Source organism: Brachionichthys hirsutus, chromosome 13 (genome assembly GCF_040956055.1).
Source record: "Brachionichthys hirsutus isolate HB-005 chromosome 13, CSIRO-AGI_Bhir_v1, whole genome shotgun sequence".
In the NCBI taxonomy this organism is placed as follows: domain Eukaryota; kingdom Metazoa; phylum Chordata; class Actinopteri; order Lophiiformes; family Brachionichthyidae; genus Brachionichthys; species Brachionichthys hirsutus.
The window spans coordinates 1,422,343-1,445,241 of record NC_090909.1 but is presented as its reverse complement, the minus strand read 5'-3'; the positions used below and the strand labels follow the sequence as shown (position 1 = coordinate 1,445,241).

Below are 22,899 nucleotides of genomic sequence, written 5' to 3'. Positions count from 1 at the left end.
TGTGCATTTAATTTAATGCTATGAATGTCTATGACACCGTGAATTGTGGCTGATGGTCAGTGTCACTCCAATCTTCCCAGTGCGACCAATTCTTAATCCTTTTTAGAAATCAGGCTGAAGTTGTTCTCGCTATAATTCCAAACGATTAGTATGTCCCTGTGATGCCAAGTAGCGCCAAGCTGCTATCAAGCCAACATTGACCAGTTATACACTTAATTATAGAAAATATAATCAATAAAGTTTAATTCTGGGATGCAGATACTTGCCCCACAAAGTAATTCTTCACAACAACATATAAAAAAAGATTCACAGACTAATTTAGTATAAAAATATTTTATTTCTCCAGTCTTCCTCTACAAATTACCGTGCCTAGAAACAAAAACACAATAATTAAAGCATTCGATCCAAGTGCCGAGACCTTTGCATGGTTTAGAGGATCACCTTTCCATCAAAACATCTTTCTTGACACGTCTTTTCAGTCGGCCGACAAACCTCCGAAGAGCACATGAAGTAGATCTGCAGGGAGCAAAGTTCATACATTCTTTGACAAATATCTTACAAGCTGAATATAAGATCTCACGGTGGCACACAACTCCCGGAATCCTCACCTCTTCATCAAGGTACTTGTTCGTCTTTTGATCCATGAACTGGAAGGCCTTCACCACAAATCGCCTCCGGTGGCGATTGATGGGGAAGTCGCTCACTTGAAGGACGAACACGTTTGGATCGTACGGATTGGCACACCTACAGAGAAATCCAGTGAACGCGAGCGAGCTTATCTTTCAATCGCGCGTCCCAGTCAAGACCGCCGTGCTTACCCTTCGTACACGAGCACCAGCGCATTCCTCGCAGAGCGAGGGTAAGCGACGCAATAGTTGACAAGAATCACTGCGTTAGGTTTTGGAGACTTGAGGTTCAGTTCAAGATACACTGGAGTGCCGAGGAGCAGTCGTAAGGGCCGGCTGGTCGTCGGGTGGTAGCTGGAATATAGATCATCTGATGGAAAAACAAACAAATATTAAGTTCGTCATTTATGATCGAACTAATTCAATTAAGACAGTTCCAGAAATTTGATACACATCTAACCTTTAGCAATTCTCAACTGAACGCCATACAATCCATTGGCAAGGACAGACTGCAAGCTGGAAGGTGGGATCTTGACCATATAGCCAACACTGATCAACGACTGCCGATGCCGAGCGCGGCTCGATTTGCTGTAGCGGCACTCAACCATGAACCTTCAAACGACATGAGATCGTTAACTTGCACGCGCACGTCCTGCTGAACTTAACACAACGACCAGTTTGTTAAAACGACAGTAAGACCCATGCTTGTGTAGCGTTGTGGCAGGAAGTGTAGCCCACTGACCTCAGTGGATCGCTCCTGGTAATTATACCATACTTGAGGTTCAGAGCTTCGACAGCAGTCTGCACTTCAGCCAAATAAATATTGGTTTCACCAACTTCCTGTCAAGTTAATGGCAATAATTTGTTTTGCACAAACCTCGAGACAATTTGATCCATAATGTTGCCTTCTCAAGGAAACATTTTACTTCACCACGGCCAATCTAATCTAGATTGTTCTGAACCAGCTTGAACTCCACAACCTCAAATTGCTTGAAGAGGCCATGGTGGAACCATTTTATTTTATGTTTTATCGTTTCATACAGTAGAAAAACCTTTGTTCTTTTTGCACGGACTCACGTAAGCATGGGTTCCGCAGTCGGTCACATTGAACTTAAAGATGGCAACCTTATCGTTAACAATGGCTGGTTTGCAGCTTGGACTCCCAGGAATCACCAGCTTTGTGGGGTCAACGGGGATGGATGCAGAGTTGTAGCGAATGGCAAAAACAAATTGTTGATCAGCAGTGCACTCTGAAGCGAGAAGGGGAGAACAGATTGCACGAGAAAAGCGAGAGCTTCCATCGTAAAACGCGTTAAAACGGAGACTTTAACAACACATTGCTGAGGCTGAGCCTCACCATCCAGCGGGTAGAAGCAGCTAGATGCATTAGGATCCACACAGCATCCCATCATCTCACAGTCTGAGGAAGAGATTCCTGCTTGTCCGCATGCCAACCTCTCCCCTGTGTCCACAGCACAGTCTGAAACGGCAAGATTAAGTCCTCCATTAAAAATAGTAAGATTTAATATTTACCATTTAGCTCCTTGAGGTGAAATTCGCTCTCACTTTCTGTGGAGGTTTTGGAACTTCCTGCTGCAGGAGTTGGCTGAGGAGTTGATTTGAGGGGGCATTTCGGCGAGGGCCGGTCACCCGAGCGAAGGAACTGACTCGGATCGAACTTGGCTCGCTTTTCCTCACAGGATGCAGTGGAAACCTTTGTCTGCCCAAACTCGTCGTCATACAGCAACTGCAGGCTGTAGGAGTTCGTCTGTAATGAAGTACGGGCACCATGCTGGGCTAAGTACGCAGCAAATGTCAGGATTTAGAAGATTAAAGAGCCACGCAGTTATTCTGCACTTACATAACAGTCGGTAACACGTTTCACGTTACACCCGGTAAAAGGTACGGACAAAGTGTGGTGGAGGAAGTCAGCTTCGTATCCACAAGATGCCGGAGCATCAGAGACAGACACCAGGTCCTTAGAGCCTAGAAAGGTGAATAGAAGGCTCAGCAAATCAAGAGTGTGCTTTTAGAAGAAAAGAAAAATCCAGGAACATACCCAAAACTTTCACATCACTTAATGTTCCAGTCAGCAAGGTGATCAGAAAGCCAGCGTCATTGCAACCAGCCTTTAAGTCAGATGCTTGAGTGATGCTGCTGGTCCATCTTGGAGCAGCTTCTGATTCCAGCTGGAGTCCGTCTTTGGGACCGCTGACCCCGTCTTTGGGACCGCTGACCCCGTCTTTGGGGCCGCTGACCCCGTCCTTGGGACCGCTGACCCCGTCTATGGGACCTCTGACCCCGTCTTTGGGACCGCTGACCCCGTCCTTGGGCTCAGAGTCCTCTGCTTCCACTTCAAATCGCTGCTCATCAAAAAGGCCGTAGTCTTCGATGGTGGCAACGCCTTCACCTTCAGATACCGGATACTCAGGATACGAGTCTTCATCGTAGTAGTCATCGCCGGCATCCTCCGCCTCCTCCTCCACACCTGGAGGGAAATTATATTAAGAAAAAAATCACAAAACCATATATATGCGCAATGACGTTAGGAAGTGGTGATTTTTTTCTTGCCATGTATGTATATATATATACATACATACATACACACACTTACACACACTTACACACATATACTTCTGATAGAGTTCAAATGCTCTGATTGTAAATTCACAAGCCAGTCTACAGAATTTTACTTTCTTCTACAGAAGCAGGTAAATCCCTAAAATGTTTAAATTTTGTGCTAAATTAATGTAGAAATTTGAACAAGAACAATCTGTTAAATCTACTCTCTTACGCCCCTCCACGGCTTTCCTCAGATGACCGCGTCACTGCTCAGGTGAGCGCCAGCCGTTTACCTGCCGCCACGACGTCCCGGCTTTCGTCCCTGCTTGCCGAATCGGATAATTCGAATGGTCGCGTTTCGTTGCTGCGCTCCGACCCGCGGCCCGAGCCCAGCAGCAGGGTCCCAGTGAGGCCCAGCAGCAGCAGCGTCGCCTCAACCCTGAGCCCAAACATGAGTACAGGTGAGAATCCTCCTCCTGCTGCCGGATGAAAACGACTTCCGGCGCTGCGACGCGTAGAGGCATAAAAAAAAACAAAAAAAAAAACAATCGATCTCACCTGATAACCGTTGATTGGCACGCGCTGATCAATTAAAGTCGCACGTGTGATCTGAATGTGGGCGATGGGGTGACCACAACGTTTTAGATTTAAAATGTTGCATGCACATGTGATAATTTAGTGATTCTGAAGTAAGACAATATTCCTTTAAACATCTAACATACCGGTACCTTTAATTCTTCAAATGTTGCCGGATATTTCCAAGTGTCGTCATTACAGAGCATCTAAAGATCCAACTGCACACGTAGACTAAAAACAGGCGTTGTATAGTGTTGCACTGCATTTAACATAAAATGCTGGTGAAGGAGTTTGTGACTTTAATATTTAAATCAGACAAACAAGGTCAAGATAATTGTTTATTGCAGCACAGGTCAAATAAACAGAACTTCCCATCTTGTTTGAAACACAATCGATTTTTTTTAAATTTAACTCGAGTTAATTAAGAGCAACATAAAAAGAAACCAACCAAAATAAAACATTCAGCCTTTTTAATTTTTAATAGTGAGAGTAAGAGAGATAATCACTTGTAGGAATTGGCTTTATGTTTGGGCAAAAAGTTGAAATTCTTCGGGACCGGTCCGAGGAGCATTTCACTGTCGGAGGAAAGCGAACGAACGTCATGATTTAACAAATAACTGCAGTGTGACTTGATTACTGGAAAGCTTCAGACAGTTTCCTCCTCACCTAATCCGGACCCAGTCCCCGACATTCTGACTGGCCATCAGCGACTCCAGGTAGTTTCTTCCCAGGTAGTATGGCGGTCGCTCATTGATCTTCTGAGGCACCCGCTCCAACAGGCCGACTGGGATGTACCTGTGAGACAGCCATTCGGAGGGAGCAGTCCTCTTTTCCCTGCGCGTGCACGACGTTTCTTTGCGTGCTGCCGCCTACCTGCACATGAAGGAGAGCCACTCCAGCAGGAAACTGCGGGCCTTCTCGACGCCTCGGGTGTCGGAGCCCCAGTGCTCCAGACCAAAGTTGGTGAAATCCCTGAGGACGTCCAGTCGCTCACTGGATGAGATGTCCCAGTGCCTGCTCTCCTTTATTTCAGTGAAGATCCAGGGCTTGATGAGAGCGCCTCTGAAACAAACAAAAAGAGAAACAACAAATAAGCCAAATAGTGTGACCATAAAGAACTCATATAGAATAGTACAAAATAGGAAAAAAAACCCACAAGGGCAGGAAAAGCAGACTTAAATGATTGATATGTTAGTAGAAAATACAGATAAATGGCACCAACCGTCCAATCATAATACCAGAAACTCCAGTCTCCCTCGCTTTCATGGCGTCTTCGTAGGACAGAATGTCTCCATTACCTGGGGCGACAAGCGCATGTCCTTAAAGTCAGCTCGTCACAAGCTATAAATCACTGTTCCTGTGCATGATTTCTACAACAACTTTTTTTCATATTTAGTTAATTTCTACCTCCTCTAATGCATTATTTTGGCAACATTTTTAAACTAAAACGCTGCAATCTCTTCCACCGCTTTCACAATTGACATACCAAAAAGCGGGACAGGACTCGCCAGCTGGGAGCAGGTGTTGATGTAGTCCCAGTCAGCGACCTTCGTGTAGCGCTGTTCTCTCGATCGGCCGTGCAGCTGTAAGAAAACATCAGGAATGGAACTCCAGCAACATTACTTCTTATCGTCAACATAAAATAAAGACGGCTGCTTTTCCAGACTGTCAAAATCTATTTAAAAAAAAAATACTTTTTCCATGTTCATTTATATTTCTTTGACCTCAAGACTTACAGTGACCATTGAGACGCCCCATTTCTTCATCTGAGGAATCAGTTTGTGTGCTATGCTGCTCTTCTCCTGAACGCCAGTGCGAATCTTGACTGTTAAAGGGACATCAAGAACCTTCAGGCAGAAAAACCCACGTTTTCAAATCAGAAGTGCACGGAAGCCAAAGGATAAGACCGTTCCAACATTGTACGATTTAATCCTCGGAAAGAGAAACAACATAACGCTTTCCACGAGTCAAGAAGAGCCACACTTACGTAGTTCATTCCCTTGATTATTTGCTCAAACTTTCGAGGGCGCGTCATCAAGCCACAGCCCCCACCCTGATGAGGGAGAGCAAAGAAGCACCATCTGTCAGACAGACTGTCAAAGACTTGAAAGGAATATTTTTGATGCTTTTTATTCCTAGATTCTGACTTTAATGTCGGGTCATGAGGGTCAGTGCTTGAATTAACCCCTTCCCTGTCGGGATCTTTTATCGCCTGGATATGGATAACCTTCGGTGAACGTCAACTGAACTGATCAGGAGTGTAACCACCCACATCTTTCCAGGCGCAACACAAAAAGTCACCTTCTTGTAGACGAGGTCGATGGGGCATCCAGAGTTGATGTCCACAAAGTCAACTTCCGTGTTGCTGTTGATGAGCTCTGCACACCTCGTCATGGTGTCGGGGAAGCATCCCTCCACCTGGAGACACAATTTGGGCTTGAGAACTGAAATGATCATCTAAAAAACTGCTCATCGTAGAGAGACACGTTACCAAAGTCCTTAAACTGTATTCGTGACAACATGAAAATAGACATTCACCGACAAGAGTCTCAGTATCATACAATGATGTTACCTGAACACCAAAAACGTCTTCACTTTCATGCCTCTTCAAGAGGGCCCACTCTGACTGCTGCCCCTGCAGCAGGTTGGTGCACATGGCCATTTCCCCGCAGGTGATGTCTGCTCCAAAGCGCTTGCACACGCGACGGAAAGGCAGATTTCCGCACTGGAGAAAGACACGAAATCTAGTCGTCAGGTCAAAGCCTCATTTATGAGCCTAAATTTATAGCACTTTGAAAGTTGTTTAAACAGCAAAAAAATGTTTGGTAGCATTTCAATCCAAAAAATAATCTAACAAATGTCAGCTTCGGTCTGTCGGCACTCACAGTTGTTAGAGGAGCAAGGTAGAGCTTGTCTTTAAAGTCCACCTTCAACAGAGACAATGAAGCAAAGAAAGATTACATTCAAGCAAACATCCCCCAAATTTAGCTTTTAAATATGAAGCAGGAAACTGCATTGCATGCCGTGCTTAACTAACTGAACAATAGTCGACACAGTATTTTAATAAACCATTATTTCAGGGAACAGATAAGACATACCGGTTTCTTTTCACGTGGATGCAGCTTGATGACGTCTCCATCAGTCAGTGGACCAATGGTCTTCACTGGAGGCTGTTCATTAGAGCTGGCCTGTATCTGGTACAAATTAAATCTGTATAAATACTGTGTAAATCACCAGAAATACTTTTACACACAGATAAATGTACATGCGCTGGATAAAGGTTTGTACCTGTAGTTGTGCTTCAGTCGACGCTTGCTGCTCCCCTCCTGCTGGATCTGCACAAGCGTCACCAACAAAAGTACAAATAAGAGAATCAGGAAAACATTTAGAATATAATTTAATAATGAACATAAAGTGTAAGATCCCCGGGCCTCTCTGGCATCTTACCGCCCCCCTGCGTTTCTCTCTTGTCTGCTTGGGCTGAAAGTGTTTTGAGATATTCTTCTGACATGTTGAAGGACACCGAATGCTTCCTCAGACGGAACTGGAGGTCTTTGCTCAGGCTGTTCTTCACCACGCTCCTGCCCTCGTAGGCCTTCATTAGCTCGCCGTTCTCCAGGCTTTTGTAGTCGGCTGCAGTGTGTGCCTTGGCGAAGCGGCAGGAGAGACCATAAGTGCATTTCCCAAACGTGTCGTAGAGGTAGCAGCGTCCCCCGATGTCCGCTGGCTTAGTGGCCAAATAGTCAGCGACGCTGTGGTGAAAGTGGCATTTGTCTCCAAAGGGACACGCTCTGTTGTCCTGCAAATGGAGAGAAATCATGACCAAAGAAAGAAGCTGACAGTAAATATGAAGTCAAAGTCACTTGACACTGATTTTTGCCGATGTTTGCTTGCATCCCCGTACCTGGATTACTGAGAGACACAGCCGTTTTTCATCATATGTGGTGGGCTTTGTGTGTGGCCTTGACTTATTCTGCCCCCTCAGTTGTTTAGCATCTGGTTTCCGTGCTTTGGTTTCCTCATCAAGTTCCAGTTTCAGCTTTTTGTCCTCCGGTTCCTCAACAGACGTCTCCTCAATCTTGCCATTTCCGCTGACCTTTTCTCTTTGCCACTCTGAGTCTACAAATCCATGAAATCTTTCTTTAGTTGTAAGGAACCTGAAAAGAACGGAAATGATCCCGTTTACACCTGTGACGTAACACCTCAGTGAAACTAATGGCCATTGCACGGGCCAGTGGGCCTTCCCTTTTTCCCAATAATCCATCATCTAGCATTCCTTTCGGATCACAGAGGGATGGAGCTAACCCCAGTTGACATTGCTTTGCATATATCCTCGTTACTTGTTTCCAAACTGTAGGAGGAATTAATGCAGACACGTGAAACCCCCACATAGGAAGACCCCCACCACCAAGTGTCCACATCAAAGGCTTCAAAGGCTTTCCGGACACCCGGAGGGATCAAATAATGAACCTTTTTCCCGTAACGTGGCGTACGGGTCCACGCTTCTCTGCTGGGAAAACCGGTAGATTACTGATTAGGACGAACCACAACCCGAAAGGGACCAACGCAGCAACAGTCCTTTTTATTTGACGCTGCTGGACCTTTGACCTCTACGGACCGGATAGTGTGGCCACTTTTCCGTCACGTGACTCCTATTTTCAACAACATGCTCGAGGTGCTGTCCACCTGTTTCACGTGTTCTGTGGTTACTTACTCGGACTTGATGGCAGCTTCACCCTTTACGGCTACACCGGTCCCCCTTTCAACATGCTCCTCCTCCTCCCCCGGTTGATCCATCACACATTCACGGGCGTTTTTTCCGATCCTGTTTTCTGAAACGTGTCGATTCGGCAGTCAAGTCTTTAGCGTCTGGCTAACACGACTCCTGAGGCTACGAGCGTGCTAAGAAAAACTCTGCAGCGTATATTCGCTAGTGTACTTAACGTAGCTTAAACGGCTTGTGTTATTAATACGGGTTCAAATAGTTTACGTGCTATTGCTAATGTTACCGAAGTTACAAGCTACTGCTTGAGCGCTTAAGTTATCTGAGCAAGCTAGCAGCGAACACGGCGTCCGGTAGCGGCGACAGCTAAAGACATTTACTGATGCCCGGTAATAACTAGAAGTCCTGTCAAACGGAAATAAAAGAAATGGATGCAGATAGTGAAGATTTTACACCTGTATCCGATAACGATCATCCGAAAGCGTGATAATAACACGACTGTACGGCAGCTTCGTGAGGTTCGTGGAGAAACGCGGCCGTCGAACATCGGTTCCGGACACGCATCCTCCTCTATTTGTTTCTTCGTTCAGCTGTGGTTGAACGGTTTAGGTCATTATTTAATAGAATAGTCAGTCTCTGTTTGTTAAAAATGGCTTTAAAATCCATTCAACAAGAAACTCGTAACTATTTGTGGATGAATTTTCATTTCATTCAATCTGTTCAAAGCCTCGTCGAGGGGCAACTGGACGGCTTGTAAGAACAAGCCGCTCTTATTGCATTCTGTGACGAACTGAATATCTTTGGGGTTTGCATTATTCATTGAACAAAACACACAAGGAGTTAGGATTTTATTTCCCTTCAAGTACCACATGACGAATGCTGAATCATTCACTAGAGTTCTTACAGAACCTTAAATGTTACTAATGAGATATCAGACTTCAAGAATACATGAAAGTATGGCTTTATTTGCATTCAGTGATCTCATGAGGCAGGGAGTCTGGTTATCCTTTCATCAAACCGCTTTTTACTACAGTCCAGCAAACTAATGCCGCTCTCTTTAAAGTCATAGCCCAGCTTCTGCAGCATATCCATTCGCCTCGTGATGTTCTCCGTGCCGTACTGCAAAACCCCGGGCGTGTCCAGTATCTGCATCACCGTTATTCCCCGTTGCAGGAGAAAGTCCACTTTGGAGCTCAACCTGTCCGACTTAAAGATCAAAACAACCGGATGGTGCATGACCAGTTTTCTAATGTCAGCGTTCTGGCAGCCAAGTGAAATTAACTTCTGCTGAAAAAGTCGAAAATTATTTTCCACATAATTACTTGAAAGGTCCAGAATTCTTGCCCCAGGTCCTTGTAGCAGAGCAAGCAGCTCTGAACTGCTCAATGCAAGAGAAGATTTCAGCATAACAACATTTTTCTTCACTCTGTTGGTGCTGCGGATCAGAATGTAGACGTTTTTGGATAGGATACCCTTGGAAAATTCCAAATGATTCTTCCCACCGTGTTCAATGCAGATGTCCCGCAAAAGCTCCACCATCCTCATGTTCAGCTCGACGCTGTTGGAGAATGTCCGCGGGGCCGTCGTCAGCAGCCGACAGAGGTAAGTGCTGCCGAGTCCCAGGGAAGTCAGAAAAGCGATGTTCTTCTTCAACTCCACATTGTCACTGGTACGGAAGAACGACTCAGGGGAACGCGTCACAATGCTCACGATTTCTAAATCAGTGTTGAAGATGCCTCTCCAAAGCTTCCAGCGCTCTTCCAAGTTCTCAATCGATCTGGTGATGGCACGGGGATAGCGAGATATGATGCTCGCGATGTCACCGTCTCTGGCGCCTTTGCTTCGAAGAAATTCCGCGACACCTTTCTCGTTAGTGAAGATTCGACGGAGCACGCCAGGTTGACGCCGGCGTGCCATTTTCACATCCACTCCCAGCGTGTCCAGGTTGTCCAACAGAGATTTATTCTCTCGCTTCACAGTTAACCGTAGCGCATTACTATTAGTATTTGAATCGCAAAGTCTCCTTAAACGGACGGCTGACGCTAACCGTGACGTAATGATGCCGAAACTGGGCTTCAACACCAATGAGTGATGAAGGTCAAGTACAACCGTAAGTCCACGTCTTACAGCCATTTTTAATTAGGCAAAGGTGAATTTCCAGCGTCGGCTCACCTAGAAGAAGAAAAATAAAATATAATTACAACAGTGAAATCTGATAAAAGAGATGTAGCCACTTGATCATAAATGGTTTAGACAAATTCTGTGTTTGTAAATTGAGATTTGACCAGCTATTGTCGAACTTATAATTATTACAATACAAAGTGAATTCAGAGTATAAATTAGCTATAACTTATTCAAGTTTAAAATTGCATATTAGCTTGACCCCAAACCAAACACAGTACGACCGAAAACAACGTCACCTTTCGCACTAACGAGATTTATTTTCGCCCGTCAGTTCCAATACTTGTTCAATACTCGTTCAATACTCGTTCAATACTCCCCAGCGAGAAGAAAGCACTCTTAAGATGTGGCATAATCACTTACTTGTCTTGGGAATGGAACGAAACGCCAAACAGGTACCGAATTCCTGTCTGTAAAATGGTTACATTCTCGCGTGGTCTCTCGTGAGACGTCATCAATATGCGTCAGAAATGTTTCTGTCCTGTCCGCTTTCGACAGCCAGATGGCGGCAGAGGGCTTTTATTGAGAGTTAAAAAATACTAGGTGATCAGAAACAGAAATTCTCAGAAAATAGCAACAATTTCTTGCTCTTTTTGGGCATAATCACGCATGCTCTGCACGTTTTTAGTTCATCTTTTTTTCTATCATATTTTCTATAATTATATGCTATAAATATTGGAGTACCGCTGCTAGAATCCACGTCTGGTGAAGATGCGCCAAATAGTTTAGATAGATAAAATGTAAACTGAATGATATTTGCACAAAAAATGTTTTTGTCACTCACAGCAAGAATAAAAACATCTAAAAGATTTTCGAAACAAGCAAAAATGCACAAAGTCATTGTTAGTATGTAGAATTCAAACGTGCTGATATTCAGCCCAAAGGGCAAAGAAACACTATATGGTGTTAGTAAATGCAGATTCGGGTACCAAAACCAGTTGGACTTCTCTGACAGTTACTTTGTGTGTTAGAATGTTACCAGAACCTTAAATGTTAACCTTTAATAAACACGTTTTCTTCAAATTCTGCATGATATTTCAAAGTATCTTTTGACATTCTGTGCTGCCTGTATATAGTGCATAAATGTCAAACGTCAGGCTGGCATCATAACTAACATAATTTAGTATTACATTGCATTTCACATAAAAAGCGGCTGAATCCATTTTTATGCTTTACTATTTCAACCAGGATAGACAAACGAAGTCAATAATAATTGCAGCATATTCTAGAGCACATGTCAAATAAACAGAATCACTGATTGTTTTTATTGTTGAAAACACAATAGATGAAAAGCAAACAAACCATAAAGGCTAGACATATTTCCAAAGTAAAATGAAAATCACTTGTAGGATTTGGCTTCAAAGTTGAAATTCTTCGGTACAGGTCCAAGTAGCATTTCACTGTAGGACGAACAAAATGGGCGAATTAAAAACGCATCAACTGATATAAATAACAAGTTCATTGTTTCCTGATTTGGATTATTTTTCCTGCCATTTCAGACAGTTTTCTCCTCACCTAATCCGGACCCAGTCCCCGACATTCTGACTGGCCATCAGCGACTCCAGGTAGTTTCTTCCCAGGTAGAACGGCAGTGGCTCGTTGATCTTCTGAGGCACCCGCTCCAACAGGCCAACAGGGATATAACTGAGGCACAGAGATTCAGGAGGAAATTGAGGTATAATAATAATCATTTTATTGTTAAAAACAATTGCAGCCACTAGTTGACCAGTATGGCGGCGCAGATACACCAGCAGACCCAGGATCTCAACAGTCTCCCCATAGTGTTCTTCAGGAAGTCCAGAGCTGGCTCACATGCCTTCATCCACATAAACAGATGGAGGTTGAGCATGTAGCTGTCCTGTGGGGTTCCTTTGTGTTACTCTACATCATGTGTGTCAAACTCAAGGCCCGGGGGCCAATGTGGTCTGCTTTGTGCAGACATTTGTTTTTGTAAAATGCTGAAAAGTAAAAGTGAATCAGAGTTGATGTGTGTTTGTAACTGATTTTTAATCTGTAAATGGGGTTCTAATGTTAAAATTAAATATTTGTTGCTGACTCCATTCTGGATCCGACCCAGATGATATTCAGTGGTGAGATAGAGACCCCCCCCCCCCCCCTACATGACTGTGTTAAATTCCCTAAATATCGGTCAATAATCAATGGAGATATTGAAGAACAAATTACAGACAGACGCCCTTTGAGGGCAACCATAATGCTGATGTGGCCCTCGGAGAAAATGAGTTTGACACCCCTGCTCTACATGCTTCTGTATCTACAAACAGTCATGAATGCTGTTTGTGGACTGTAGAGCAAAATACAGTCTGCAAAAGTGCGTGCTGCCGCCTACCTGCACATGAAGGAGAGCCACTCCAGCAGGAAACTGCGGGTCTTCTCGACGCCTCGGGTGTCGGAGCCCCAGTGCTCCAGACCAAAGTTGGTGAAATCCCTGAGGATGTCCAGTCGCTCACTGGATGAGATGTCCCAGTGCCTGCTCTCCTTTATTTCAGTGAAGATCCAGGGCTTGATGAGAGCGCCTCTGAAACAAACAAAAAGAGAAACAACAAATAAGCCAAACAGTGTGACCATAAAGAACTCATAAAGTTTACTATTTTATGAAAAATAATATAGAATAGTACAAAATAGTAAAAAAAAAAAACACAAGGGCAGGAAAAGCAGACTTAAATGATTGATATGTTAGTAGAAAATACAGATAAATGGCACCAACCGTCCAATCATAATACCAGAAACTCCAGTCTCCCTCGCTTTCATGGCGTCTTCGTAGGACAGAATGTCTCCATTACCTGGGGCGACAAGCGCATGTCCTTAAAGTCAGCTCGTCACAAGCTACAAATCACTGTTCCAGAATTTCACAACCACTCGTATGAGAGAAGATCACTTTTATCCTTCTTCAATAAACTAAACTCTGTATTTCTTGATCGGCATACCAAAAAGCGGGACAGGACTCGCCAGCCGGGAGCAGGTGTTGATGTAGTCCCAGTCAGCTAACGTAGACAGACGATGCTCTCTGGATCGACCGTGCAGCTGGAAGACAACAACTAAGATGACTCGACTGTATTCATCTCTAGCATAAATCAGGAGCCCTGCTTTATCCAAATCGTTTTATATTTCTTCACCTACGAGACTTACCGTGACCATTGAGATTCCCCATTTCTTCATCTCAGGAATGAGTTTGTGCGCTATGCGGTTATTCTCCTGAAAACCAGTGCGGATCTTGACCGTTAAAGGGACATCAAGCACCTTCAGGCAGAAAGATGCACGTTTTCATTCAGAATTTATCAAACCAAAGGAAGAACACTTTTCTTTGCATGGTATTGTTATGTTTTAAACACAATTGTCATAGCTCACAAAAGCCTCGCTTACGTAGTTCATTCCCTTGATGATTTGCTCAAGACTTCGGGTGCGTATCATCAAGCCAGAACCTCCACCCTGATGAGGCAAAGTACACATCTGTCACGCTGACGTCAGTATTTCTTGTTTGAACACGCCATCGTAAAGCACAAAGGCCTGTCTGTGTGACTAAAGCTCACACATCGTGGAACGTAAGTTCACCCCTGACCCTAACCCGCAGGCTTCATCGATAAACCACCTGTGACCTTCTTGCTGTGAGGCAACAGCGGTTAACCACTGCGCCACCGAAAAGTTGGAAATACTGATTTAAACATTGTGAAGTATTTCAGCCCATGTGCAAGCGGCAACGATTTTAACTGCAGTAATGAAAAGCTGAGCGGAGTCTCAATATGATTCCTTGGATTTAAAAGGAGTCACCTTCTTGTAGACAGATTCGATGGGGCATCCAGAGTTGAGGTCCACAAAGTCAACTTCCGTGTGGTTGTTGATGAGCTCTGCACACCTTGTCATGGCGTCGGGGAAGCATCCCTCCACCTGGAGAAACAATTTGGACTTGAGAACTGAGGTTATGATCAAAAAACACGAGTTGCCAAGGTCTGTATTCATGGAAACATGAAACGAGAAATTCAACTTCAGCTCCTAAGTGTTCAAAAGAGTCTCAGTATCATACGTTGATGTTACCTGAACACCAAAAATGTCTTCACTTTCATGCCTCTCGACGAGGTCCCACTCTGACTGCTGCCCCTGCAGCAGGTTGGTGCACATGACCATCGCAGTGCAGGTGATGTCTGCTCCAAAGCGCTTGCACACACGACGGAAAGGCAGATTTCCACACTGAAGAAAGACACGGAATCTAGTCGTCAGGTCAAAGCCTCATTTATGAGCCTAAAAGCATAGAACTGAGGAAATCGCTGGATCTCAACGGCAACGTTTTTACTTGGGACAAAACAAAAAGGTTCGGTCTGTCGGCACTCACAGTTGTTAGAGGAGCAAGGTAGAGCTTGTCTTTAAAGTCCACCTTCAACAGAGACAGTGAAGCAAAGAAAGATTACATTCAAGCAAACATCCCCCAAATTTGGCTTTTAAATATGAAGCAGGAAACTGCATTGCATGCCGTGCTTAACTAACTGAACAATAGTCGACACAGTATTTTAATAAACCATTATTTCAGGGAACAGATAAGACATACCGGTTTCTTTTCACGTGGATGCAGCTTGATGACGTCTCCATCAGTCAGTGGACCAATGGTCTTCACTGGAGGCTGTTCATTAGAGCTGGCCTGTATCTGGTACAAATTAAATCTGTATAAATACTGTGTAAATCACCAGAAATACTTTTACACACAGATAAGAGGTACATGCGCTGGATAAAGGTTTGTACCTGTAGTTGTGCTTCAGTCGACGCTTGCTGCTCCCCTCCTGCTGGATCTGCACAAGCGTCACCTACAAAAGTACAAATAAGAGAATCAGGAAATTTAAAACTGAACATAAAGTGTAAGATCCCCGGGCCTCCTCTCTGGCATCTTACCGCCCCCCTGCGTTTCTCTCTTGTCTGCTTGGGCTGAAAGTGTTTTGAGATATTCTTCTGACACGTTGAAGGACACTGAATGCTTCCGCAGACGGAACTGGAGGTCTTTGCTCAGGCTGTTCTTCACCACGCTCCTGCCCTCGTAGGCCTTCATTAGCTCGCCGTTCTCCAGGCTTTTGTAGTCGGCTGCAGTGTGTGCCTTGGCGAAGCGGCAGGAGAGACCATAAGTGCATAAGTGTGCAGTAAAAAGCACGTTCACGGATTTGCCGTATGTTTGGTTGCATTTTCACACCTGAAGGACTGAGCGACACAGCGGTTCTCCTTCATAGCTTGTAGGATCCTCAATATTGTCACTTTTACCAGCCTTTAAGCCCTCGTCTCTTTGCTTTGAGTCTACAAACCCATGAAATCCTTCCTTGGTTGTGAGGAACCTGAAAGAGAATGGCAATCATCCTGTTACACCTGGGCTGTCTCCTTCCTCCCAAGCTGCAGGAGTCCATGCTTCTCTGCCGGGGAAAATGGAATCGGACTCTTTCCATCCCGATTAGTACAATGGCCTACATCCAAAAGGCATAAAGCAGCAACATATATTCTTAAGAGCTGCTGGAATTTTGACCTACAGACCGGCGAGGTGCTGTCCACCTGTTTCACGTGTTCTGTGGTTACTTACTCGGACTTGATGGCAGCTTCACCCTTTACGGCTACATCGGTCCCCCTTTCAACATGCTCCTCCTCCTCCTCCGGTTGATCCATCACACATTCACGGGCGTTTTTTCCGATCCTGTTTTCTGAAACGCGTCGATTCAGCAGTCAAGTCTTTTGCGTCTCGCTAACATGACTTAACCGGCCGGTCCTGAGCTTCCCAGCTTCACCTTGATTGTCTTGTTTATGCTTTCTTTTGTCTCTCCTCTTCAAAATTTGGGATACGTGTGTGTAAGAGAAAAGGCAGAGACACATATGACAGGTATGCATATAGGATAAATATGTGAGTGTGTCTGCTGTGAATGTGTTTTTACGGGTGTGTGAAGTCTATAGGTGTCTGTGGCACGTGTGTGTTACATTTTGTAATTTTAAATAATTCTTTATTCATGATATTTATTTGTTCACTTGAAATTCACACAATCTGACACTACAAATTCACTTATATGTCCACGTTTGGAATCTATCCTTTTCAGGGCAGCTATGTTTGAATAAACGTGCCAAAGTCTCAGTGAAGTTCCGCCTCACACTTTGAATAGCAAATATAAATAACTTACCTTTGGTTTGTGGCCGCCGCCCGTCGGGAGATGGGCCTTCACTGCTCCTCACTATAAGCCTGAATGGATCGTTGTGCTTCAAAGTCTGCTTGAGGCCCACTGCATCAAATGTTCAGTGGTGGAATATACAAAAGTATTCAGAAAAAGGACTCTGAGGATCTTTTTACTCAGGCAAAAGACCTGCGGTAAAGACTGGATTTTACAGCATTACGTAGGTTTTATCACTATCTTGTTAATCATTAATGAAAAAAAAAGTCGATAAATAAAGTAGAAACCAATCCTGCGTGTGCTACACCTAAGCTGCGTTGTCCATTAACCAATCATAAATCTCTGTAGAGGGATTTGTGCAACCCAATGTTTACATTATATTGTCGATTCCACTTTGAACTTTGTGCACTGCAAATCAATAGAAGGTAAAGACTTCATCATGAGAACATATATGATTATAGGAAATTATGAGGCGATTAACTTAAATAAGTATTTAATATTTAATAGTAAGATGTGATTGCACATCTATTTTCCGCCACACACCTTTGTGACCTTTTGTGCTGAGCAGCTCCTTACTTCCAGGGTCATATCATACCCTTAGATAAACACGAGGTAAATTATGACACAGTTCGATGTACAGTAGTTGGTTTGTCTTTATTGAACATTGTATTTGCAGGTATTTAATAGCATCAGTTAGCTTCCTGTGTACTTGTAACTTAATTACAGAAATGTTTTCTTGGGTGAAAGACTATACTATGTACTAAATAGATATTTATTACTGTACACACACTGAATTTTTCCATCTTGTTTGTTTCATATGGTCTTTATTTGTTATTTAGATTGTTTTATACATTCTTTTATCTGAAGTAGCACTGAAATGTTCCCTCTGGTGAATTAATAAGGTCCTGGCTGTCTGACTATAAAGAAGGAGCAACACTGAAAAGTACAAAGTCTTTTTTTTTATGTTTGAAGTACAGTACTGTAATTTAGTTCTGTCCCGATCCATTTGTGGTGGCTGAGTTGGCGAAGTTGCCTGGGGAACTGCTGACACAATACTCCATCATCCCATCAATAATTTAAAACCGAGAAACTTTCAAAGGCTTAGTGCTTCCTGTAGACGCTGGTGCACAAACAGCGGGTGTTCACAGGTGGGATCCACTTGTTGAGAATGTCCAAAAGAAGATGGGTAGAATTCAAAATCTGCCAAACAATAAGCTGTTCAGCTCCCGTCAGCCGAAGGCAAAGAGCATCGTCTCCTGCAGCAGCCGGTATGTCTAAGCTGTTATTAAGTAGGCTGAAACGTGATGAGATATATGATCAGAACTCATACAACTTATGTTGGAAGACAAGATAACAGCAGTAGCTACAAGTACTTTTATTCAAAGATACTGTTAAATTAATCTTTAAATATACCTTTATATTAACCTTTGCTAAGTTGTTACTGCCACCAAAGCTTAAATTTAGAATAATAATTTGCTTGTTTGTATACCTTGAGGTTTGAGTTTGAGTTTGAGTTTATTTAAAACAGGGACAATACGTATTGATGTACGTTTACACGTAAATATGTAAGATTATAGCCAATGGCTAATTTCCATCTTTAGTCCCTTTTACATTAATAACATAAAACAACAAAATCAATAAAACAACAGTCATAACAAGTAGAACAATTCTACTAAATAGTACAAAATAATAATGAGGATGATGACATTATCAGAAAATCTGGGGATGGTCCCCCAACAATTAGCCAACAGCAGTAGATTTAAAAGTGAGCTTAAAAACCCATTACAGAAGCTGATTCTTTTTTGGACTCATGATTTATGTCGAAAATATATTTTAAAGCGGTCCAATCCCGTCTTTAATCGCCTCCAAATGTCTGAGAACCAAATGCCAATCTCCAGTGTTGCCTGCTGTCCCATTCACTGAAGGAAGCTCCAAGTGTTTTCATTTCGAATACGCCTCAGAAGCACAACCATGCTGACAAATGTGCAGCATGGATCTGAAAAACTTCATAAATAAAAAAATAAATATTGGGTCTTAAAAAAAGACATCTCACTTGGGATACGCGTTAGTGATCATGTCTTCCTGTTGCCATAGAAACTGAGCAGATGTCTTAAGTAGGGTGGAGATGACATATAATGTAGTTCATAGGATTATGAAAACTACAGAGAATGCTGGCAGTGAGTCGTGCATGAGTTTTACCATGTCTGTATTACAACCTCATTTTCATGCAAAATACAAAAGATTATGTTTCAGATTATCAACATTTGACTAGTCAAAAGACCATAAATGTGAAAGTTCATTCATTGAACTATGCCATTTTATTATTGATGCATATTTTTATGCTTAGAAATATCCCACTCTGCGTGGCTATTTTGTAAAAAGATTTCAGTGTGATTTTAGACATTTATTTTGCTTTCGAAAATGCAGGTCTTAAACTTGTTAAAGAGGATTTATATTCCTTGTTATTCCTGCTTTTATGGAGCTAAAATGAATAATCGCGATATTTCAGACAGCGCCTGAAGGCAGCACGAGCGGAATGCGAGGGGCGTGGCTCTAACGAGGACGTCAACATAGTTGGGTCTCATGTTTACGTGGAAAACATGGCGGCGGACTATCCACAAGGAGAAAGCACTTAAGCTAGGGAAGTGTGTGGCAGCAAGCTGGAAGCCACACGGGAGGCGCTTTCCGTTACCCTTCAGATTTTAACCGTTGACGTTTCGCATGAAGCAGCCTCCCTGTTGTTTTAGCCACAGGGACCGCGGCGATGGAAGACGAGGAGCGGCAAAAGAAGCTGGAGGCCGGCAAAGCGAAGGTAGGATTCACAGTTTTCGGTGTTAGCAACACTCTTTGACAATGCTAAAATTACTGTAAAGTAATAAATGAATGTCGTTGACAACTCATTTTCTCACGACTGGGTCTGTCAGCTGTTTTAGCCCCCCCCCCCCCCCCCCCAGCTGTCAGTCCCAGCAAACCCGCGCCGTGCAGTGACAGCCGGTGGGTCGGCTTGCACAGGTGCTAGCATAGCAGCCGCTGCTGACCCACGAACCCCTTTGTCACGCTCTGGGTCTAACAGTTCTCCGCTGTTTGAATTGGCGTTCTGAAACCGAGCTCTAGGAGTCTGCTATTTATTCTTCTTAGGCTTTCAGGCTGTCAGGTCTTTTATCTAAAGCTTTATCTAAACTGAGTAGAGGCTGACAGGCTGGTGTAACAGGATATACAAGACGCATCTCCATTAGCTGCAGCAAACTGTTCCACACGGCTGCTTAGCGAGCAGTAGCATCGTTTAGGTCAGGGCGACTCCTTCCCACTGGACAATGTGATGCTCTGTGGCTGCAAAGCCACTGCATGCTTTGTTTGGTTTTTATTTTTATTTTACGTGTATTTCCCTTTCCCACCATTGGTTTGAGACACCAGTAGTTTAGAAACGTACACACATTTAATGTGAAATGTTTTTCTTGCGTCTGCTTGTTTCTTTTTTAGATAAAGCATCACATGCAATAGATAGAGAGAGAAATGGCCAGCAAATAAAACTGAAATCAATATAACAATTGATTTTTGATTGCCTGATTGCTGAGCTGGTTGAGCATCATCGGCATGGAGTCACTAGTGTTAGCTCAGATCTCCAGTCCCATAATGGATGAAGAAATTGATTGGTGTAAAAATGTTGTTGATTTTTCTTTAGGTCAGAGGAGCTAACAGACTTTAGATAAGGCACGCCTTTACAAACGCCACGAGGAAGGCGTCTGTAAAGTCACCTTGTATCTATCAGTTTTTCCTTTATGTGTTTTTTTTAAACTTCTATTTTCCAAATCAGCCCCTCTCTGTGTGATGTGAAAAACAGTCATCTCTAATGAAACCCATTAGCTGCTCCGGCATTCCCAGAATTAGCCTTACCCACTGGCAGCGAGGACACTGCAGTGTTTATAATTTAGCCCGAGGGATCAACACATCTTTGGACCGAGGTTGTGGAGCTTGTTTATTTCTGTGTTTTTTGAAAGTAAGTCAGTAAATTTGCTTTCTGCCACGATGACGAGTTTGATTAATGACTCGATTGTTAAGAAACGCAGCCGCTTTGAACAATGCGTCCGCAGTTTGCAAGTAGCTTTCCAGGTTCAGACGTCCGAAAGGTCAATGCCGGGTTTATCGACTTAGTTTGGCCTGCGTGGTTAATCCCTTTAGGTGACTCATCATGAATGGCAATGCACAGACTAATAAGAGGCTTCACTGCCACACAGTGCGTTGATTGGCTTGGTAATACATGAATGCTAAATAAACCTCATTCTAATGAACTGTCTTTGTCACCATTACGTGTTTGAATATATAAAACGTATGTTTGAAGCTCTTCTAATCTCTGTTGCACGTAAAGGGATTACCAGGGGATGAATTGATTGTGAAAGTTAACAGCTGTCCAGGTTTAATTAGCAACCTGAAGACTGAACCCAACTTTCTGGACGTGTCCAGAAGCTTGTGTCCTGACTGAAGGTAGCTCCTTCCACCTCTTTTTGATATTTATAGAAAGTCTTTCCTCAAGTATCTGGCAGATACTGCGACTCGCCAAGTCTTAACTGTTTTAGAAAGATATCTTGGATTATGTTTAGATATCATATCGTGCTTATGGCTGTTTGGATTCATGAAATGGGGAAATCTGTATCCAGTAATTTATTAATAATTATAAAGTGTAATTTAAGCTTGTGTTGTAACTCTTGTGATTATTCACATCAGAAATCTTCCTGCATCTTTTTTTTAAGCTTAATTTGTTTGATGTAAATCATGCCTCACTTTCGAGGCACACCGCTCATACAGTTGAGAGCTTAAGCACGCTTGACTCTCATCATGGTGAGGAATCGAGGATGTGTCCAAAGCAAATGCAGACAAAGTCATGATGTAGTTTAGGAGAGTGGATTGAAAGTCTGCAGATGAAGCTGAACCAGATTTCAGTTATCGTTGGCTGTATCTGACCAAGCAGACAATCAGTATTTCCTGCTGAGTGACTCTCCACTCGCCTCTCAACGCTGTCTGAGCGGCGTGAAGAGGCACGAGTCGCCATCCTTACGGGCCACTTTCATTTTATTGTCTGAATTTTAGTTGAAGCCGTGCTTGTGTTGGCAGCGAGTTCGCTCAGTGTTTCATCCGCTGCACTCATCATATATATACCCCGTTGACTGCTAGTGTGGAGGTGTGTGAGTGTGTATGACTAACACAATGTCAGTGTTATTGACACATGACAAAGTTTTGTGTGTCTTACAAACTGTTCATCAAATTATAAATTACATATCCTTGTTGAAGATGAGTTTTTTTTTGTGGTTCCATCTTTTACAGTAACACCAGGTTGTGACTGTAATGCAGAGCTGTTGATGCTTTTATTTGGCCTGCGTGAATAAATAAATATGCCTGTGTAACTGATTTCAGACAGCAGATGGTGATACACCTACGTAGTTTCGGCTTTCACAGATGGTGATACGGCTACTCGAGCTGCTCGGCTGAGGCTCTGCTCCGCCCGGCCAAATAGAGCAGCCGCTTGATGATAAGCAGTTCAAAGAAACACCAGAGTTTCCTTGACCTTTCCAGACCTTTCCAGATCTCTGCTGGCCGACCCGCTGCATATTCAGCACTGGTGCTGGTTGGTTATGTACAGAACAGCCTTGTTGTTGTGTTCCGAAAGCACCTCTGTTCACTATCCTGTTAGAGTTCCATATCGGTGAGTGTGTTTTAGTGTTTTAAAAAAACCCACAACCTATTTTGATGAGGGTTGGAGTGTGTGTGGAGGCGTGTGTACAGACCAGAGGCCCTTTGGGCTGCCATGACAGCCTCTGTCTGTAGAACGTCACAAAACTTCAGCTGCAAAATTGTGGTTTCTTTTATTCTGATGTTGCTGCTTCCACATCCTGGTTGGAGCCTCTCAAATATCAGGATTTGATTTCTCTTAGTCCTGATCTTAGTCCTGTCATCTCCAAACAACAGTTTCAAACCTATATAAATGTGTATTCAGCGTTATCATCTCTGACTTGGGCTACATGGGCATTCCCAGGTCAGGTGAGCAGGTATTGGCGCGGTATCCTTGGAATCGGTCTGTCTATGTATGACGGAATCC

At 43.5% G+C, this 22,899-nt stretch overlaps 5 protein-coding genes across 5 annotated transcripts in view; 1 reads left to right on the top strand and 4 right to left on the bottom strand.

Annotated features, from left to right (window-relative positions):
- Window positions 1–429: 429 nt before the first annotated feature.
- On the bottom strand, window positions 430–3,641 carry LOC137903382 (zona pellucida sperm-binding protein 1-like). Its single transcript, XM_068747534.1, has 11 exons — window positions 3,482–3,641; window positions 2,686–3,114; window positions 2,503–2,612; window positions 2,160–2,394; window positions 1,984–2,106; window positions 1,704–1,876; window positions 1,369–1,466; window positions 1,087–1,238; window positions 819–996; window positions 609–744; window positions 430–516 (listed from the first exon to the last, which is right to left on the bottom strand). Exons 1-11 carry the CDS (start codon window positions 3,639–3,641, stop codon window positions 430–432), a joined length of 1,881 nt encoding a protein of 626 aa, XP_068603635.1.
- Window positions 3,642–4,112: 471 nt separating this feature from the next.
- dus3l (dihydrouridine synthase 3-like (S. cerevisiae)) lies at window positions 4,113–8,561 on the bottom strand. The gene is made up of 16 exons (XM_068747118.1): window positions 8,479–8,561; window positions 7,809–7,921; window positions 7,669–7,700; window positions 7,207–7,563; window positions 7,053–7,109; window positions 6,863–6,958; window positions 6,650–6,691; window positions 6,337–6,489; window positions 6,066–6,182; window positions 5,752–5,817; window positions 5,501–5,611; window positions 5,251–5,347; window positions 4,987–5,062; window positions 4,638–4,826; window positions 4,431–4,559; window positions 4,113–4,339 (listed from the first exon to the last, which is right to left on the bottom strand). The coding sequence occupies exons 1-16, from the start codon at window positions 8,559–8,561 to the stop codon at window positions 4,267–4,269; spliced, it is 1,791 nt and encodes a 596-aa protein (XP_068603219.1). The 3' UTR covers window positions 4,113–4,266.
- A 759-nt stretch (window positions 8,562–9,320) lies between these two features.
- On the bottom strand, window positions 9,321–10,633 carry LOC137903275 (transcription termination factor 1, mitochondrial). The gene has a single exon (XM_068747419.1). It carries the CDS (start codon window positions 10,618–10,620, stop codon window positions 9,469–9,471), a length of 1,152 nt encoding a protein of 383 aa, XP_068603520.1. The 5' UTR covers window positions 10,621–10,633; the 3' UTR covers window positions 9,321–9,468.
- A 1,374-nt stretch (window positions 10,634–12,007) lies between these two features.
- Window positions 12,008–16,317, bottom strand: LOC137903381 (tRNA-dihydrouridine(47) synthase [NAD(P)(+)]-like). The gene is made up of 15 exons (XM_068747533.1): window positions 16,235–16,317; window positions 15,857–15,995; window positions 15,565–15,790; window positions 15,418–15,479; window positions 15,227–15,322; window positions 15,014–15,055; window positions 14,719–14,871; window positions 14,455–14,571; window positions 14,050–14,115; window positions 13,816–13,926; window positions 13,614–13,710; window positions 13,394–13,469; window positions 13,016–13,204; window positions 12,184–12,312; window positions 12,008–12,068 (listed from the first exon to the last, which is right to left on the bottom strand). Exons 1-15 carry the CDS (start codon window positions 16,315–16,317, stop codon window positions 12,008–12,010), a joined length of 1,647 nt encoding a protein of 548 aa, XP_068603634.1.
- A 3,101-nt stretch (window positions 16,318–19,418) lies between these two features.
- Window positions 19,419–22,899, top strand: part of akap9 (A kinase (PRKA) anchor protein 9) — a 39,993-nt gene continuing 36,512 nt past the window's right edge. The window contains exon 1 of the mRNA XM_068747532.1: window positions 19,419–19,620. Coding sequence (XP_068603633.1) covers window positions 19,573–19,620 — 48 coding nt within the window. The 5' untranslated portion in view covers window positions 19,419–19,572. The remainder of the gene's footprint in view (window positions 19,621–22,899) is intronic.

Bases quoted from the DNA above. Each gene is read 5' to 3' on its own strand.
- dus3l (XM_068747118.1), bottom strand. From the start codon at position 8,561: ATGGATCAACCGGGGGAGGAGGAGGAGCATGTTGAAAGGGGGACCGGT. The intron at 6,959-7,052 runs GTACAAACCTTT...AATTTGTACCAG, and splicing joins CGACTGAAGCACAACTACAG to ATACAGGCCAGCTCTAATGA. The intron at 5,818-6,065 runs GTGACTTTTTGT...CTCCCTCATCAG, and splicing joins TCGACCTCGTCTACAAGAAG to GGTGGGGGCTGTGGCTTGAT.
- LOC137903275 (XM_068747419.1), bottom strand. From the start codon at position 10,620: ATGGCTGTAAGACGTGGACTTACGGTTGTACTTGACCTTCATCACTCA.
- LOC137903382 (XM_068747534.1), bottom strand. From the start codon at position 3,641: ATGTTTGGGCTCAGGGTTGAGGCGACGCTGCTGCTGCTGGGCCTCACT. The intron at 2,107-2,159 runs GTAAATATTAAA...TTGCCGTTTCAG, and splicing joins TCACCTCAAGGAGCTAAATG to ACTGTGCTGTGGACACAGGG. The intron at 745-818 runs GTAAGCACGGCG...ATTTCTCTGTAG, and splicing joins CTGGTGCTCGTGTACGAAGG to GTGTGCCAATCCGTACGATC.
- LOC137903381 (XM_068747533.1), bottom strand. From the start codon at position 16,317: ATGGATCAACCGGAGGAGGAGGAGGAGCATGTTGAAAGGGGGACCGAT. The intron at 15,996-16,234 runs GTAAGTAACCAC...ATTCTCTTTCAG, and splicing joins GAAGCTGCCATCAAGTCCGA to GTTCCTCACAACCAAGGAAG. The intron at 15,791-15,856 runs GTGTGAAAATGC...CACTTATGCACT, and splicing joins TGTGTCGCTCAGTCCTTCAG to TATGGTCTCTCCTGCCGCTT.